The sequence below is a fragment of the Dermacentor albipictus genome, chromosome 5 (genome assembly GCF_038994185.2).
Source record: "Dermacentor albipictus isolate Rhodes 1998 colony chromosome 5, USDA_Dalb.pri_finalv2, whole genome shotgun sequence".
In the NCBI taxonomy this organism is placed as follows: Eukaryota; Metazoa; Arthropoda; class Arachnida; order Ixodida; family Ixodidae; genus Dermacentor; species Dermacentor albipictus.
This window is the reverse complement of record NC_091825.1, coordinates 71,065,012-71,083,657: the sequence shown is the minus strand read 5'-3', so window position 1 is coordinate 71,083,657 and position 18,646 is coordinate 71,065,012. Positions and strand designations below refer to the sequence as shown.

Sequence of the window (18,646 nt, the reverse complement as noted above, 5' to 3'; positions counted from 1 at the left end):
CATAACTTGTAGGTGGTGACCTTTGAGCGAAAGTGCTGACACGAAATTGTGTTGACGACCGCTGCTATATGTACCGGGTGTTTCAGGAAAGACCTTGGGCAACTATTAAACACAACAAGACAGCCACGGAAATCTCAGAAAGGTCACTAATGAGTAGGCTAATCACCTGAGGCACAGAGACTACCATTTTAATTACCCATATTAAGGCGCACCTTGCAGCAGCAAAAGTCACGCCAGCAAGTAAGCGAAGAAGAACGACTTTCTAGAAGTCCTGTGCCTAGCACTTCAAATGTGATCATAAGTACACAATTTCTTCCAGTTAACGTCAATCAGCAGCAAATAAAGCATAAAATCTGTTCAAACCACTACAGTGAAATCTCGGTACAACAAACTTCAGGGGACCGCGGGAAAATGTTCGTTATTCTGAAAGGTCGTTTTAGTGAAAGCCCAAAAATTAGCCATAACAATAGCATTTCAGTAACGCAAGCGACCTGCCTTTGAAACGGTACCTCCTTGAACTCGTTTCTCACACAATGCACACGTGATCGTCAGACAAGGCACATTTATTTGAAATAGTCCGTGATCGTCTTCTGACGGGTGCAGCACAGACTCTGCAGCACGAACGATTCCAGACCGTCCGCATTCTTATGCACGCCTTCGGTCGCTGTGCCGCTTTTGGCTATAAATATGCGGAGTTTTCGCAAGCAGTCCAACGCATCTGTGGCCGACACGGACTCGTCGCGGTCTTCGGGTGCTGCCGTAACGTGCAGCAAGATTCTTGCTGGTGCTTAAAGATTTTCTCCTTATCTTTGAGAATCGTGGCGATCGTCGACCGCGCCACTCCACGTTCTTTAGCCACGACGGATTGTTTCTTCCCGTCTTCTATCTCGCGAAGAATCTCTACTCTCTCGCTCACAGAAAACTGCTTTCGCTTCTTCGCCATGGTTAGAGTTGTTGAGCTCATGGCAACGCAAACGCCGGCACGCACTTCTAACACAATAATATAGCCAGAAGAAAAACAAGATGGACAAGCCTGATATGGGTGACAGCACGCGAACAACTGAGAAAACAAGCAAGAAAAACGTGATGCGTCGTCACCTTCGCAACAGGAAAAAAAAAAAAGGCCTACTTCAGCGTTAATTACTACTTTTTTTTTTCTTCTGCCGCACCGTCTCAGGTTTTACTAGCCCTTGCTCCCCGCCTCTCCACTCAGAAAACCTGGTGCGTCGTTGCCTCCACAACGGAGAAGGAAAAAAAGAGTCTCCGCCCGCATCTTTCTCCTTCCGCGCCATCTCAGGTTTTTGCGGGAAGCAAGTTGCAAGGCGGCCCGCTCTTCGCGCTGCGTCGTCTGCTAGCTTAGAGCTCCGACTGCCGTGACGGACACACTGAAATCTAAGAATCCTCGCATTTCGGGATATGCGTTCGTAGTACTGAGGTGTTATTAAGATGACACGGAAATTAAATAACGATTGTTATTCTGAAATGTTCGTTATTCTGAAGTTCGTAGTAGTGAAATATTTTTACATTGAAACTATAAGCAGTCGGCACGGGATTTCATAAAAGTTCGTTAATCTGAAATGTTCGTTAATGTGGTTGTTCGTTGTAACGGGGTTTGACTGTAGTAGCCTGCTGAAGTGCACAGCTTTCAGCAGCAGCAAAGCATGGACAAGTGAACAGCTACCAGTATTGGTTCAATTCTCTCGGGGTGTTGCTGATTTACGACTGCCTCGTGTTGGCAGAGCGCAACAAGGTGCGATTGCTGCAATTCATTTCCATTCCTTCAGTAAGGAAGCCGAGACCTTCGCCCCGACTTGGTCTGGCGTGCTCTCGACTTGGTGCTCCAAGGAAAAAAAGTCAAGACCGAGAGTTGCCTCGGAAAATCAATGGACAGAAATGTGGCCCTAGTGTCCATAGGAGCTGTATGCACGGCAGCTAGGCCAGCATGGGAATAACGGGTAGTACAGCGATTTGCCTAACTTTGTACTTCAAACTTAAAAGCAAGTTTGTGACTTTGAAAGTTGATCACGGTCAATAAAATATTCCATCGTAAATGCTATAGTTTGCAATAATTATGCAGATGCATAGGAACTTATTGCCTTCATGTATTCGGAAAAACATGGTTGCTTGGAAACCAACGAACAAAGTGTAATAAACCAAACTACAAGAATGACAGAAGCCATGAGCACAAAGATTGGACAAATCCATATTTGGCAAATCATTCCGATGGTAGACGAACAGACGCAGTGTCTGATCCTCCTCTAGTAACTTTAGTAGGAAACAAAAGGAAGTGTTTTTCGAGGCATGGATGGAAAGTAAGTAAAGACAGTTGTTCACCATAAATTACTCGACTCGTACAAACTGATCTAGCTTTCCCTTTGGTGTGCCTTCAGAGCCACCGTACGACATACCGTATATACTCGTGTAAGGGCCGCCCTCGTGTAAGGGCCGCACCCCAACTTTGAAAGCGGATATTTCGAAAAAAAAAAAACAAAAGTTCAAAATGTCCCGCCAGAAAAGTGTAGTTAGTTCATTTACAGCCAGATGGCGCTGCACGCTTTTCCGCTTTTATTCTACTTCCGCCGACGCGCCGACCACGCTGTTGACAGCGCGCCGCCATATTTGCCTTGTGCGGCCTCTTTGTTGGCATCGTTCCTAGCATCGTGTCGATACGTTGGCAGCGCGACTTCAGATCGGTGTCGTCGGTGTCACTTTGTTGGTTGTAGTGAACCCTGCAGAAGCCAGCGCACGTGACGGACGATGGGCCGGCATCTGAGATCATTCACTGCAGCATTTAAGCTGCAAGTGATTGACTATGCCGAGGAGCACGGGAAGCGGGAAGCTGGACGAAAGTACGACGTCGATGAGAAGCGCGTGCGTTACTGGATGAATCAGAAAGATGCCCTCGCCGCTACTAACAGGAGCCGAAAGGCGTTTCGCGGGAAAAAGTGCAAGTACCCGCAACTCGAAAGCGAGCTCGTCAACTACGTCGTCGACACACGAAGGGACGGCTACGCCGTATCGACTGACATGATACGCGTCAAAGCCCTCAGCATCGCTCGCCACATGGAAATACCCCCGGCACAATTCAAGGCAAGTCGGGGCTGGGCTACGCGGTTTATGAACCGTAACCAGCTTTCTATTCGGCGCCGAACGACGATTTGCCAAAAACTGCCGCGCGAGTACGAAGACCACGTCATTAAGTTTCATCGCTTCGTGAATGCTCTCAGGAGGGAGCATGAATACGACCTGTCCCAAATTGGGAATGCGGACCAGACACCTGTGTGGTTCGATGCACCGGAAAGCACCACAGTGGATTTAAAAGGTGCGAAAAGTGTGTCTGTGCGCACGACTGGTGCAGAACGCCAAAGGTGCACTGTGATGTTGTGCATCACGGCAGACGGCAGGAGGCTTCCGCCGTACGTCGTATTTAAAAGGAAGACTCTCCCAAAAGAGAAGTTCCCTCAGGGAATCGTCGTACGTGCGCAAGAGAAGGGCTGGATGTCCGAGGAACTGGTCGTTGACTGGATTAAGACCGTCTGGGCAAACAGACCTGGAGGGCTGTTACAACGGAAAGCCCTCCTTGTTTTGGACAGCTTTAGGGGCCACTTGACCGACCGCGTCAAGAACCGAGTTGCCGCAACTCGTACGGACTTGGCCGTCATTCCCGGTGGCCTGACGAGTGTGCTGCAGCCGCTCGACGTATGCGTCAACAGACCATTCAAAGTGGAATTTCGCCGATGTTACTCTGAATGGATGGCTGGAGGCGTCCACGAGAAGACCCCTACAGGACGGCTGAAGCGGGCGTCGCTCCAACAGGTGTGTGAATGGATTTTGAATGCGTGGCGTGCCATGTCAGTAGAAGTAGTTGCTAAAAGCTTCAAGGTAACGGGAATTTCGAACTCCATGAACGGCACCGAAGATGACCGTCTCTGGGAAGACGCGGACGCCGAGGCGAGCTCCTCCGAGAACGAGGACAGCGAAATGGAATCCGAATAAAAACATTTCTGGCATGTCATTTGTGACTCTTGCACTCTGCTACTGTTGCATAAACAGTACAGACCTTTGGCCTGTACTGCCTGTACTAAATCGGCCTGATTCGTGTAAGGGCCGCACCTAGCAAAATTTTCGAAGAAAAAGTGCGGCCCTTACACGAGTATATACGGTAACACATCTCTTTCCAAAGCACTACAGAACAGTCAATGACAGAGATCAGAAACAGACTGCTGCCCAAGCACAATAATGCACGAGAGGACATGGACGTGCACTCACAGTTTGGAATGTTGATGCCCGCGGGTATCCCGCTCCCAGCGAAAGTGAGGACGTCAAGCGAGGTAAAGTCGGGCCGCAGGAAGCGGTCCTTCTCAAAGCTTTTTGGCCATGGCAGCAGCTGCAGCAAGGACTCTGCCTGTTCCACCAGCTTGCCAAACTTCTCGCTCTGCGGCCGGTTCACCATGGCGACAAAGCCTGCACGAAGTATGCCAACGTTCCACTTTACTGCAATCGTTGTATGAGACGGTCAACTGCTGAAGAAAGGCAAGTCTGAATGCTCCCCGATCACCCCGCACTTGCATCAGCCACATCTACCTTGCATTTGCCATTCTCCCCCCAATCATAAAAACGTGAAAAACACTGCAATCGAGAACAAATAAAAAAACTTGTTGAAAAAATTATAAAAACTTCATGTTAGAGAGTTTCATTTTGTACAAAGCATATTGCCTTTTGCAGAACGCCAGATTACAGGAGATGTTTAGTGAGCAGTCACGATGGTGGTGGCTTCTTGTGACAAAAGTTGTGACACCAGAGAGGACACAAAGCTATTATTGTAGTGACCTAGAATATCCTGCTTTACTGCTGTCAAGCATCGGTAGGAACAAATTCATCAGCATTCAGTCCTTTCTTGACAAGAATGTGAGAAACACAATGCACAAATGTTTCAAACATGCAGTAGTTTGGCGAAGCGACACCACATGTCGCTACCAGCAGTGCGGTTGCTGTTCATGGCTCCGGAAGCCCAGCATTCCGCAAGAGGTTCTACATTTACAGACAAGCTAAAACATTCTATTGACTGTTCATTAAAAAATTCACAGGCCTTTTTCTGTAGGGATGCTATGAACAGGCACACATCTAGCTTAGAGTTGTAGCAAGGATCATGTGTGCCACAGCTAAACAGAAATGTGCATGAAGTCATTAAATATTCACATAAGGGTTGCCGAAATATTCCTTTGCCATGATACACTGGTTCTGTTGAGTGCGTCGTTCTGCTGTGGATAAGTTGGAATAATAATAATCAAGCACACCTTAAAAATCGCATTCTGACAACCTAATCAGAATGTCTCTTCATTCCTTCAAAATAATTTTTCCCTTAAAAAGGACGTAATCAAAGAACTGTAAAATTATTACTGACAATACAACTACAAACGACCTCTAAATATTGAGCACTTTACAATAATAATGGTAAACATCGACAGGTATACATATACAATTCTGAACTGAACAGTTTAACTGGAAGGTTTTCAATTAAACAAGTTTCAAGCCAATGGCAAAGAGGTTTCCTTAATGTCTAAGCTCAATGGTGCCCCACGTGCAGTCATTGCAAAGAGAGGCACTCACTCATTGATGCAGATTAACACATTACGGCTATTCCAGTGGTGGGAACACTAACAGATCACACACAGACTTTCTCCGTTGGAAAATAGCCTTTCTTCTGAGCTTCACTTCTGGCATTTATTCTACTCTTTAATGATTTTATTGCTCCACGAACATTTACAAGAAAATATGCAGTTTGTGGAGACAGGTTTGCACAAGGTTCACCCTACGAGCAACGGTCGGGAAAGGGCGCGATGCTCCTCCACGCTGCGAAGCACAGAGGCACTACGGCAGGGTTCATCGACTCTCTGACACGACACGGCACGGAGGAGGCTCCGGAGTCAGATCACCAACAGACACGGGTTTATTCACCCAAGATACACCACGGTGCAACAGTCACAGCACTGACGGGCAAAGGTTCACCACAACACCAATCAAGTATGCGCGCCTGCTGCACTCGGGCTGACTGGGTGGCGGTCCACCAAGCACAAGATCGAGAAGATGTGGGAGCAAAGATCACACGTAACCACCTTGTTACAAGCCTGCAAGCATCTGCCGCGGCAATGAAGCGCTCAGGGGTAGAGAGCTCAGTCAGAGAGGGCGCTCGAGGGCTGTAACTCGGGAAGCCAATCAGGGCGCATTTCGGTGACATTTTCTGGTGCACTGACTCGACGCCAGAAGGGAGAAGCACAGTTTGCGCATGAAATTAGCTTCGGCGCGCTAGCCGTATCGCTAGCCGTAACACGCGCAGCGAAAGAGATTGCGCTGGTTCAAGGTCGTTTGGTGGCGATTCGCCACTGGCACTTTAGGCACAAATAGGCGTGTTTCTTACAGCTTAAATTAACATTAACTTGAAATTAACAACAGAAATTCATCACATACAGAGGAATTACCTGTGTGATGTACTTTTTTAGATCGCCAAATCTATAATGTACGTTTTTAAAATGCAAGATTGAAAGCAATGGCAAACGTCGGAGGTGACAGGACACACCGTCTCACTTATCTCACCCAAGCAATGTGTATGTTCATATCTTCAACAACCAAAGTCTCCATTTTAGCATGCTTTGTGCACACGACAGATCCAGTTGGCTTTCTGTTTTTGCGAACAGAAGACAAGTAGCTGGCACAGTGTAGAAATATTGAGGGCAAGGTGTCTGGTAACGGGACAGACCATTTAGGTTTGTCTAGAAGGACTTCTCCACCAAGCTCGCCATAATACCGCCGCCTCTCTATGTCGCTATCATGCGTGGGCCCACAATTCCAACTATACCGGGTCAATCGGAACTCTGGACGTAATTACGGTTTTCCTGAAGGATGCGTAGCCATTGCTGTAGTGTGACACAACATTTTTCGACCTCGTCCTAGAAAAGCACGGATTGAAAGCGCTCGCCTTTGTTGCAATGTGGAAAGTGCATGCAAAAGTCTGAGAAGCCAGCACCGCTGGTGCAATGCAGAAGCCCTCAAGAGCTCTAATAAAATGGAAAGCCTGCAGATCGCAACCGCAACAGCATGCATGCCCAAGCTGGGAGCTTTTCCTCCGAAGGTCACCTACGCATGCACTCACACAACATGCGACCGAGTTAACTGTAGCAGCGTCGGCAGACGTCGTCGGCTCCGGGATTACTACTATAGCTTGTTTCAAGCGCAGTACGGCATGTAATTAGGACAGTATTCATTAATAGCTGCTGCTAAAATGTCTGCCACTTCCATTTATTAACATTACAGAATGAAATCTGGGAAAACTTACAATATATGAGATGCTATCACGATTTTTGTGCATCGAGTCCACAAAAAAACACGTAAACGATGGTAACGCGCCTGACGCGTCGTCTGTCGTGCTGCGGCGAAAATTGCATTTCCTCCTCACCCAACCGTGACTTAATCGGGCTGCCCACGCGCACTGTCGTGGCCTAGCAGACTCCTCTCCTCAAATACTTCTTTCTCCGTCACTTGAACTAAGCCCAACAATTCTGGCTTTGTTTAAAAACACCACAAGAGTCAACTTGAAATAAAATCCTGTGCCCACCTTCAAATTCACCGCGAATGCCAGCTGGATCCCTGTATGTCTCTATGAATCCTATGTACCTGCAGAAGAAAATGAGAAAAGAAAATGACATGCATATGGACTATACCCCAATGTGTGTGACAGTTAAACCATGTCCTCAGGGGGCTCACAGTGTCCACAGGGTAAAATGAAACAGCAAACGGATAGTAAACTACATGGACAGTTGGTACAATCATCCAGAAAAACAATTACAACCAGCAATCGATAACTACAAGCTGAAATCCTGTGCTGCCTGGTGCTGTGGTTCTGAAACATGCCAATAGTGACACTGCTGAATTGTTTCCCCTTTTCAGTAGGGGCGTGTGAATACCAAACAGTAGATTTTAATCGAGTATCAGAAAACGTTCATGCAAATTTACTGCTTACAAATTTTAAGCAAGAAAAATGATGCTGCATATGCCCTAGAGTCTCGTAACATTGTAAGCAACAATGCAGCAAGCTCTCAGTAATACCTGTCACACGGGCACCTGCGAACTCCACTGAACTCCTTCGTCATTACGCCAATGGAGTTGCGCTCCGTGTCACACGGTCTCCCTTGAGCCAAGGAAGTTAAATGGAGATTTTGGGCAAAGGGAGTTCGGCAATGACCATTACGGTTGGATGAAGTACCCTCGTTCCCAGGTAGCAACAGTTCCGCAGAAAACCACACTAGTAAAATCGTCGTAACTGGTTCATTTACAAATTTTAGCATAATTATTTTTTTTTGTCTTGGGATATATGCCACATAATGGAAGTTTTAATTTGTTTTTAAGGGCATCAGCGACTGTACTCTCTACACCAATACTTCGCCACGCCACATCGGGAAATGTCGTTCCGCCATTTCGTTTGTTTTTATACACACGCTAGCCGCACCTGTCATTCAAGCCATACGGGTAAGTTCTCCGGGTGACACGCACCATGAGCAATACCGGCACACCGCAAACACACCGCAAACAAATTTGGAGTATCCGAAAAGAGCATTCGGTACTGGCGGAGGCAGAAGTAGCAAACCAACAGAAAACGTCATTCCGTGGGCGGACTGCAGAACTGGAAGACAAGGTTGCAGAGTTCATCCAGGAGCTGCATGTAAGATTGCTGCCTGTGACTGCTGAATGCATACGTTTAAAAGCGGCAGAGATCGCGCATGCCTCTGGACTGGGCAGCGAGAAGCACTCATCATCCGACTCTAGTTCGGACGACTCTGATCAAAGACGTTGCTCTGATTCGGAGTAGCGCTTGCGCAGTTCATGCCCTTCTGTGTCCTGTACACCCGGCCAATTTTTAACAGTATCGCGCAACCATCGACCCGCGTGTTTGTCAGCACCTTATCACGGCACAGAGCGGCGAAATAGCGAAAGTAAGCGCACGTGTACACATGCTCGTATCTCGTCTGTTTCGCCGCTCAGCGCCGTTAATAAGGTGCTGACAAGCACGCGGGTCAATGGTCGTGCGATACTGTTAAAAATTGGTCGGGTGCACATGTGAACAGCATTTAAATAAATATGGTCACTATTGTGCATGAGTCGCATTTGTTTCAAGGTAAGGGTGTCTTTCGGTACTTCTGCCATTGAAAAATATTTTTTTCATTTTTAGAATTCGTTAGTTGGGGGATTGACCTATACAGTCAACGACTGAATTTTCGGACGTCCAAATTTTCGGACATGCCTGATATTTCGGATGTCTTCGCGGCACCGCCACGAGCCCCATGGAATCAATGTATAAGGACATCTGAAGTTTCGGACGCTCGAACCCCCCGCCGTCCAATTTTCCGGACTTTTTGACGCGACGGAAGGTCCTTTGGCTTCTCGCGCAGCACCCTTGCGAAGGAAATCGACTTTTTGACGCGATGGAAGGTCCTTTGGCTCCTCGCACAGCGCCCTTGCGAAGGAAATCGACTTGCAGCCGAAGCATATCATCGCTTCGAACTACAACTAGCCGAATCTAGCCGTCACGCACCGATTTGGTCTGGCCATGCTGGCTATGTTCATCACCGCAAATGGCTGCACTTCCGCCTCCGGCGGAGTTTCCGGAGCGGCGCTATTTCATTTGTTCGCGCAGGCCACGTGTAGGCTAGCGTTGTGTGTGGTTGTGCTGTTACGTCAAGTGTGCTCTGCGACGCTAGGCCTAGGTGCTTCGACGCTCGTCAGTGAACTCGACTGTTCGCAACTTGAGGATTTCGCTTGCCTTCGATGGCCATGTTCCTGTGGGTGGGCAGCGCAACCCGGACACTGCACTCAACACTGCGCTCGTGTTGTGTTCTTCCTTTCGTCCTTCGTCCGGGTTGCGCTGCCCACCCACAGGAACATGTTCAATCACCAACTCGCCCAGCTTGCCGTCTTCGATGGCCCCAACTCCGTCTTCGTCGTGCTCGCCAATGGCATCGAAGTGCGGAAAGCAGTACCGTACCCATGGAAATAACTTTTGAACAGTTTGTTGACGCTGAAAACGAGCTCAACTTCTGCGCAGAACTGACTGACAAGGGAATAGTCCGTCAGGTTGTGGGGGATTTAGACTCCGATGTTGAAAATGAGGAGCCAATGCCTGTGCCACCTACAAGCGCCAAGTTGACGCGAGCAATGTTGACTCTTTCATTGGTGTACAGTGCTGACATAACCCTTGCCCAGATCGAGGCGAATATGATCGCATGCAACCGGAACGCCGCCCAAACAACAATCAACAAGTTCTTCAAGCCACTGCTGCAATAACAGTGGCTGCCCAACGATGCACACGTACATATTAAACCGGCAGTCGGCTGCATACAGAGTTTTTGAATGCCTCTTTTTATAGCACCTTCATTGATGCTTTGCCAGGGTTTCAGAAGCCTGGTACTTCGCCTGTTACCTCTAGATCCGAGAAAAAAAAAAAAAAGGTGAGTTTTTTTGCATGCATTCATTTTTTCGGACTGCCTGAATTTTCGGACGTTTTTACATTCCCTAGAGGGTCCGAAAAATTGGTCGTTGACTGTATTCTGGTCCGACCTATAGTCCGGCTTTTACGGTGTGCTTTGATTTCATGGTAAGTCATCAATGCGACCATCAGAAGCTCTAGAAACTAGCAGTGTCGGCAATGCCTTGTGATAAAGATACAGAGAGAGCAAGCGCGACTGGCCCCGCAAATGCAAAATCATGCGCCAGAACCATCATCTATTGAACTGAAAGTGCGGAGCAGACGACGTGCCCCATGAGCCTTATGAGTTTTTTCTTCAACTTCAACTAATTTCTCTTCAACTGCGAGGCTTCTCTTTCGAGAAACCATATGGGTTTCCTTTGCAGCAATTGCTACGATTGGGTGGATGGCTCATTTTCCCTTTATTAATTACTTCCCTCAACCTTGCGGGTTTCCGCAGAGCTATTACGTCGAACCACAACGAATTAAACAGTGTAATCATCACACAAGACACAGAGCCTTCCGAGCAGGTCCATCCAATTGTTGTCATCAACAAAAAATTTGGCAGCGTCTAACTGTCTCCCGAGCTCTTCCAGCAAGCCAGTGAGAGGGTCTTCGAATGGCAACTCACCGTCAAGCCCTGCTTCGTGACATTCTAGTGGCATCACAAAACCTTGAAGGTCAGGCAGGAGTCATCGAAATTGCTAAAAGTAGCACGCGCCAAAAACCTTAACTTCAACATGGACCAGCTCCAGCTAAGTTTGCCAGCAGCCACGTACCTGTGTCAACTCACACCTCAAGAGATCAATCCAGATCCAGGAAAAGCAAAGACCACTGAAACCACACCATTTCCATCGAACGAGAATGGTCAAGCGGAGAGGACCATCCAAACAGCCAATTCAATGAAGACAAAAAAAGGCAACAGAGGAAGGGAACGACTTCGCAGTAGTGCTCCTTAACGCAATCATAGGACAACCCCCAGCTGAGCTCCTAACGGGTAGAAACAAGCATACATTCCTACCTACCCTGCCAAGTGTCCTGAAACCAGGATTCCCAGCTGCACCTCCCCATGCGCTATTCCAACAAATGCAAAAGCAGCAGCAGCACAAACATGGAGACTGCCACAAAAATCTCCTGCCATCAATTCTAGGCCAGCATGTGTGGCTTCGCCACAATCATCAAAATTGGTAAAAAGCCACCGCAGCCAACGTCGGTCCAGAACCTCGCGGATACGCTGTAAAGACAGGCACCAGAGGCATCTTCTTCAGAAACTGCATCCATCCACAACCAAGAGCTGTGGAACAGACTATTACCTCATGAGAAGACTACGACATTGTGAGCCAAATACATTGGCGTACAGTCAAGGGTGTTCACCAGTTGCAGCTCAGCAGATTCAACATCAGCCAGGTACACCTCGAACTACTGATTCTGGAAGAGTGATCAAGCCTCTTGCGCGATGCCCTATACTCACGGACAACGTTCTGCAGCTATGAAGCAAAAGCTACAGAGGTGAAGTGCACACAAGTGAGAGCGCTTCTGAAAAGAGTCCCAGGTTTTAATCCACGTTAGTTTAGGCTGGGGAAGTGAAAACATAGACACCTTATTAGCAACAGCTAAATAAGGCAGAACACACCACCGAGTGTAAAAGTAAGCGTATTTTGAGGCTTTTCCTTTCCGTGTCTGGGACAACGCAAAACCTTCGAATGCGGAACCGGTGTCGATTCAGCATCTCTTGCGAGCAACAAAAAGCGCTGTCAAACGCTGCCAGACTACATGGCACGGTATCACATGGGCAGCAGCCACACGCCCATAGCTTTCCCTTCATAGCCACAGAAAGTCGTCCGAGAGTAGTTTGAGAAGTGGCGGCGCATAAATATAGTAAACGTTGCTTAAAATTTTCTAACTTGCGATCACTTTCGAACCTGCTTGATGTAAACAACACATTTGTGAGCTAGAAAGCCGATTCTCATTAAAAAGACGGGTGCGTGCACATCGCTTCCTGTTCTCCTGCAATATGTGCAATGTCTTTCAAATAACCCACCTATGTAACACGTCCCGAATCTGTACATTCTGAATAAACACAGTTCCACTTCTGCTTTGAACTCGGCTGGTTCTGTGTCTGACTTGCTCCAGCAACAATACAACATAACACCCTCAAGACACCACGCAGAACTGCCCACAACGTGGTGGCAAGTGGGCCCCTTGTTGCATGTCGAACCACCATAAGTGACACTCACGACTCTACGTTGGGCCCCTTGTCACGAATCCAGAAGCGGGAGCCGTCCTTGTGGGCATCCAGGCTGCCCACCGTGAAGCTCTCAATGTACTTGCCCAGCATCTGCCGCTGGGTGTCGTCAGCCGCATTCTCCTGCACAATCATCATGATGACATCACCACCAGTCTACTCCACTGCAGGACAAATGTCTTTCTCAGAGGCCTCTAACTGCCCCTCTCCCATCTTAACCAAACCCACTCTCACACTTGCCAACCTGTGAACTCTATGATTCGTAAAGGTCCTGTGGACATGAAATCCTGCATGAGGGAATGGAAAAAAAGGGGATAGCAAGCACATCTTTTTTTTTTTCTTCAAAGTTCACTCTCAGTACCCACATCTTCTTGGATACATACACACTTTACCTAAGACAAAACGTACACGTGAAAAAAAACTTGCTTTCTACAATAACTTTTTTCAGCACCTTTGCTGCTGACGATATTGCCTGCTTCACAAGCTCATCTTAATAAAATTGCTAGAAGCAAGCACCCTTATGACTCCGTCAATGCCAGACTTTTCGGACATGTCCAATAATTCAGACCTCTTCACGGTACCATCACGTACCCCTTGAGCTAATGTATACGAAAGTTAAATTTCAGATGCAAGAACTTTTTGCCGTCCAATATTCCGAACTTTTTGTCAAGACCGCAGGTCCGAAACGGCATTAATCGACGTGACTACAGCTGCCATCCTGATTATCCTGCAGCCTTGCACTTGAGCTCTCACACACCAATCTACAGGCAGCCATAGCCGCCACCACGACAACACTAGGCCTAGCTGCTCTGACGTTCACTGCGAAGCCTGCTGCTGTTCAGTGCTGTGTTTTTGATTGAAAGAATTCCCTGCTGTTAGCAATGGCACCAACTCTGCCTTTGTAAACCTCACCGGTGGCTTTGACGCATGAAAAGCATGACTATAATGTCCGTCCCCAAAGTCAGCTTCGCTGCAGCACAGCGGTTTTGTGGGACGAAGCGTACCAAGAGTGGAAAAGGGCAACTGTCACTGGACACAATATATATTCTTTAATTCCACGTGCGTGGATCCACCGTCTCCTGCCACAGTACGAGCACCGATACGTCTACGAAGTTTATCGCCAGGCATTCAGAGCTATTTCAGACGTGCCTATAGCGATTTGAACTCTTGGGGGCACATGCATTCATTTTTTTCAGACGTTGCATGCAAAGTGCTTGCAAGAGACAAAGGGCTACCGAACGCCGCCTTCAAAGTGAGCAAGCACCGGATTTATCACTACATCTGCTGTGCTGGATTTTCATTACGCCGCCGAACTTCGTTTTCACAAAGGCTGCCCAAATCGTTTGAAGAGCTGCTTGTGGCTTTCCAGTGCCACATTATTTCGCAGCACAAGTCCAAGAACTTCCAGCTAGGGCAAATCGGCAATGCTGACTAAACGCCGCTTTATTTGGACATGCCATCACCCCTCACCATGCACAAAAAGAGCTCTAAACAAGTTATCTCCGGTCCACTAGCAACGAGAAAACGAGTTACCGTCATGTTGTCGTGCACAGCAGATGGACGCAAGCTCCCACCCTATGTCGTCTTCAAGCAGAAGACAGTGCCTGAAGGTGAGGAGCTGCCAAAAAATGTGGTCGTGAGATGCCATGAGAAAGGCTGGATGAACGAGAATCTTGTGCTCGACTGGATAAAGTCCCGTCTGGTGTAGGTGGCCCGGCGCACTGTTGTTGTTTTCATCCATCTTTATGCTGGACGATTTCGTTGCCATTTGGCCGACTCAGTGAAGCGGGTGTTGCACGAATTTGGCACTGAACTCGTCGTTTTCCCAAGTGGGATGACGCCTCAGCTGCAGCCTTTAGATGTTTGCTTGAACAAGCCGTTCAAGGACACGGTGAAACAGTGTTACACAGATTGGATGCGCTCAGGTGAACCTGCAGTGACGCTGACCGGGCAGCTGAAGCAGGCATCGGCACCCATGCTGTGCAAGCGGCTTGTGGACGCATGAGCCAGCATACCAGAGGACCTTGTGCGTCGCGCATTCAAGAAGTGCAGCATCTCGAATGCGCGCGATGGCACAGAGCATGAGTACCTCTGGGAAGATACGTCCGACAAGGAACTATCCGAAGAGGGCGCAGCTGAGGAAGACAGCGATTGAAGTGCGGAGTGCAACTTACGTAAATGTTTTCCTCGAGTTTTCCTAACTTGTATTATGCGTGGATAAAACTTATTTTTTCCATTTTGCATCCCAAAAATTTCACCTCGTACTACATGTGGGTTCGTATTATATGCAGGTTTTTACGGTACGTGAAAACATCTCATAGTCATTGCCACGTACCTGAGCACGCCGAAGGTTGTCCACGGTGAGCTTGAGCAGTGGAGAGTAGTCGCCCCGAGTGAAGGTGACCCGGCTATTGTCCACCACATCACACACCAGTAACTTTGCGCTTTCCTTGTCCTCTGTGCAAAAGTAGCACAAAAGCCTAGGGTTCAACAAAAACTTGTCTCGTCAGCAAAAAGAATTGTGGCAACAGCAGTCTAGGAAGATGCCCATCACAGGAAGTACAAACAAAGACTAAAGGTGATGAGACATGTAAGCTCCCTCACGAGGGTCTTGTTTATGATGAAACATTTGTGAAAACCCAACATCAAAAACAAAGCTAACCCCCCCCCCCCCCAGGAACATGCGTGCTTCATTGCTTTTAGTTTTTACTTATATTCATTGGAGCCTAACATGCCTAACAGCGACCATGACGTTCTTCCTCAACAGCCCTTCGTTTGGTGCCAACTCATCAAGCTGACTGCTTAATGAAAAATGTCATCTGGGTCATGATGCTAGGAGGCCTAGGTCTACAATAAGAAAGTGTGAATGGTTAGACAAAATATGTGCGACTGACACTGCTGAAAGCAAGAACAGAATAACTATAACCGAGCAAGCAGGTGGCGGCAGGCTCTGGCACCATCATTTGCCAATTAAAAGGTGGCTGTTGATGCACTGGTGTTAGGTTGGCTTAGGTTGAGTTAGCAGATGACCGCAAAGTACCCAACTTCTGCCACAGTTTCACAGTTAAGCTACAAGTTAATGAGGAAAGCAAAAAGTTGCAGTTTCGCCCGAAAGGCGAAGCATCGATTGCAATAGCCAATTAGCGGACAGCTGTACGAAGTAAGGATAGCAGTTTTATCGGTCGTATAAATTCATAAACACAGGCACACTAACTGAATTACAAACATGGTGTCACGCACACACAAGTAAACATGAACACATCTCGCACAACGACCGCGGAAACTCTCTGTCAAATGCTGGCATGAGGAAACGCGGCAGCAACAGCGAGTGAAAAGACATTCCTGCTGTCTATCACTTGCAACGGAAAAGGAGCACCGAGAACACACAGCATGCACAAAGCAACGAGCCGCCGATGTACCTAGACTCTGCCCCCAATGCAGATTGCTCTCAAAATATGGCCAGGCAACTGCGCGATAGCTATAAAATTGCTATCGCAATGAAAGGACTGAATAATAGTGCCCTTCCAGGGCTACAAACCAAGTCGATGCAACGGCTGCCAATGTACATAGACATATGCCAGTGTACCACTGCCCAAAGGAGATTGCGAAATGCCGAAACCACAATAAAGCTTTGGCAGTTTTCATGTGGCTTTGGTGTAATTTGCAGAACAGGGCTTAACATAGTACATATCCCAAGTACAAGTGAAGAGTGCTCTTAGCTTAGTTCCTGGCTGCATGCTAGGGTTGAAAGGGATAATTCCAGGCAATCCTCAGCTCAAACCACAAGTATGCCGTTTCACCCCACACTACACAAAGATTGACATATCGAGAAGTGAAAATTTCAACAGAAGTGTTTGGTGGAATAACTTCATGCCAATTGTGTTTGGAAATTGTGACACAGGAAAACCTCATTAATATATAGTTGGCAGGGAACATGGATCAAGTACACATTAAGTGATGTACTAATTAACTAACAATGGTAGATGAGCAGCTACAGACTTACCAGACAAGAAAACATGTCAATTTCACTCAAGCACACACACACACAAGTTTCATTTGTAAACAGGAAGCAAATTATCGGTGATCTTCACTTGCTGCCGTGGTGACCTCGCAGCGATGACGGCGTTCTTAAACTCAGCAAGGCCACCAGCCAGTTTCTCTATCAGGCCACATTTCTCTGCAAATGCCCTCATGATGGGCCATGTCATATGCACAAACCGTTTGCAGGGTGTCGACCAAGTTGACATTTTCAGATTACCCGAGTTTTCCAGGTTTTTTTGAATGCCTTTGCAAAATTCCGAGTTACAGAGAACTTTGTTTTATGACAAGACAGGCTGACACTATGTCGCCCAATGCCGTCACTCTCTAGTAAGCATGTTAAAAAGCAAACAAGCTAATCCAGCCTGAATAGTAAGGAGTAGTGTTTATTTTATCCAAAATAGAAACTGAAGGGAGGGGTTAGCAAAACAATGAATAAGATATCCTCGAAAAAAAGAAAAGGTAAAGCCCAGTGCAAATCAAGTTGAACATTTTCAAATACGAATAAAAAGGGGTGCATACAGAAGCAAATATTTTCGAAAATGAGCTGTTTCTATCAACTGATAGCAAGCTCATTGATATTAGGCCCGAGCTTTCTCACAAGTGAGATTCTCTCGGCAGCTGGAAGGTCAACCTCAACTGTCCTGACATACTCTCAGCCCGCACATGATGCCTCAGTTTTGCGTTTCACTGCTTAAGAGTTTATTAACGTGACAGCGTTAAGGAGCTCGTGTGGCAGAAAAGCTGGTGTCATCGGCGGCGTTGGCTGTGAGCGATAAATCCCAGAAGGCACTTCATAAATAAAAAACATCTTGCCAGATGGGCTGGTGGGAATTGAACCAGGGTCTCCGGAGTGTGAGACGGAGACGCTACCACTCAGCCACAAGTTCGTTTCTTCAAAACGGGACAAAACCGCCTCTAGTGAATGTGGTGTTGCCTTAGAAACGTGCCGTAGAAAGTTATACTGCGGTGTATATCAGTAATTATGACCATGCAACCTACAGAAGTCGCAGTTTCACGAGTAGCGAAGTACGTTACCGCTACATTTCTTCTGCCCTCTGCGCACATGCAGAGCCATCTTGCGGCAAACACAGAAGACCTCCTCCTCGCAATGTACGGCGCTGCCCCGACACGTGGCGCGCCACTCGCCCCATGATCACGTCTGCCTTCATGGTGCGTCGGGGCCCGGCCATCTGTGCCGATCACGTTTGGCTGGCGTAGCACGTTTGAGTAGGCGGTGCGAATGGGGTGCGATAACGCTATCGCGTTCCACTCTTGAAGCGAAGCTTAAGCGTCCTCCAATTTTTTTGGTTTGGATGAGGCTCACCTGCATCTCGGCGTCAGCCAACACTTTGCCTTTTGTGCTCAAGCTCCTTCAAACAAGAAGCAGCACAGTTCATTACCCATTCATTCCTTAAGGCGACAGTCCTTTCTGTTCTCATCCTCATTCTGCCACGCGTTCGCCCCACAGACAATTTGAAGCATCATCTTGGTCACTTGTACAGTGAACTTCCGGTCTTTTGGACTCCCTAGGGGCCGCTAAAACTTCTGAAAGGTCGGGCAGTTAAATAAATAAAATGAATGCATGTCTTTTACTGCCCTTAAGTGCTCAAATCGCCACAGGCACGGCCGAAAAAGCTCTGAAGGCCTGCCAGTACACTTATTAGGCATATCGGCGCTCGTACTGCGACAGGAGATGGCGGGTGCACGCGTGTATAATTAGAGAATACGTACTCTGTCCCGCGACAATTGCCCCTTCCCACACTTGTTAAGCTTCACCACAACATTTCAGTTATGCTTCACCGCGTAACATTGTTGTGCTGAGACGAAGCTGCCTTTTGGGAACT

The 18,646-nt window shown here is 47.6% G+C and overlaps 1 protein-coding gene across 3 annotated transcripts in view; it reads right to left on the bottom strand.

The window, feature by feature from the left end:
• DppIII (dipeptidyl peptidase 3) overlaps positions 1-18,646 on the bottom strand; it is a 99,820-nt gene that overhangs the window by 23,089 nt on the left and 58,085 nt on the right. For all 3 annotated transcript variants that reach the window (XM_065429059.2, XM_070538450.1, XM_070538451.1), the window contains 4 exons: positions 15,097-15,218; positions 12,754-12,884; positions 7,613-7,671; positions 4,270-4,464 (listed from right to left, as the gene is read on the bottom strand). In XM_065429059.2, coding sequence (XP_065285131.1) covers positions 4,270-4,464; positions 7,613-7,671; positions 12,754-12,884; positions 15,097-15,218 — 507 coding nt within the window. The remainder of the gene's footprint in view (positions 1-4,269; positions 4,465-7,612; positions 7,672-12,753; positions 12,885-15,096; positions 15,219-18,646) is intronic.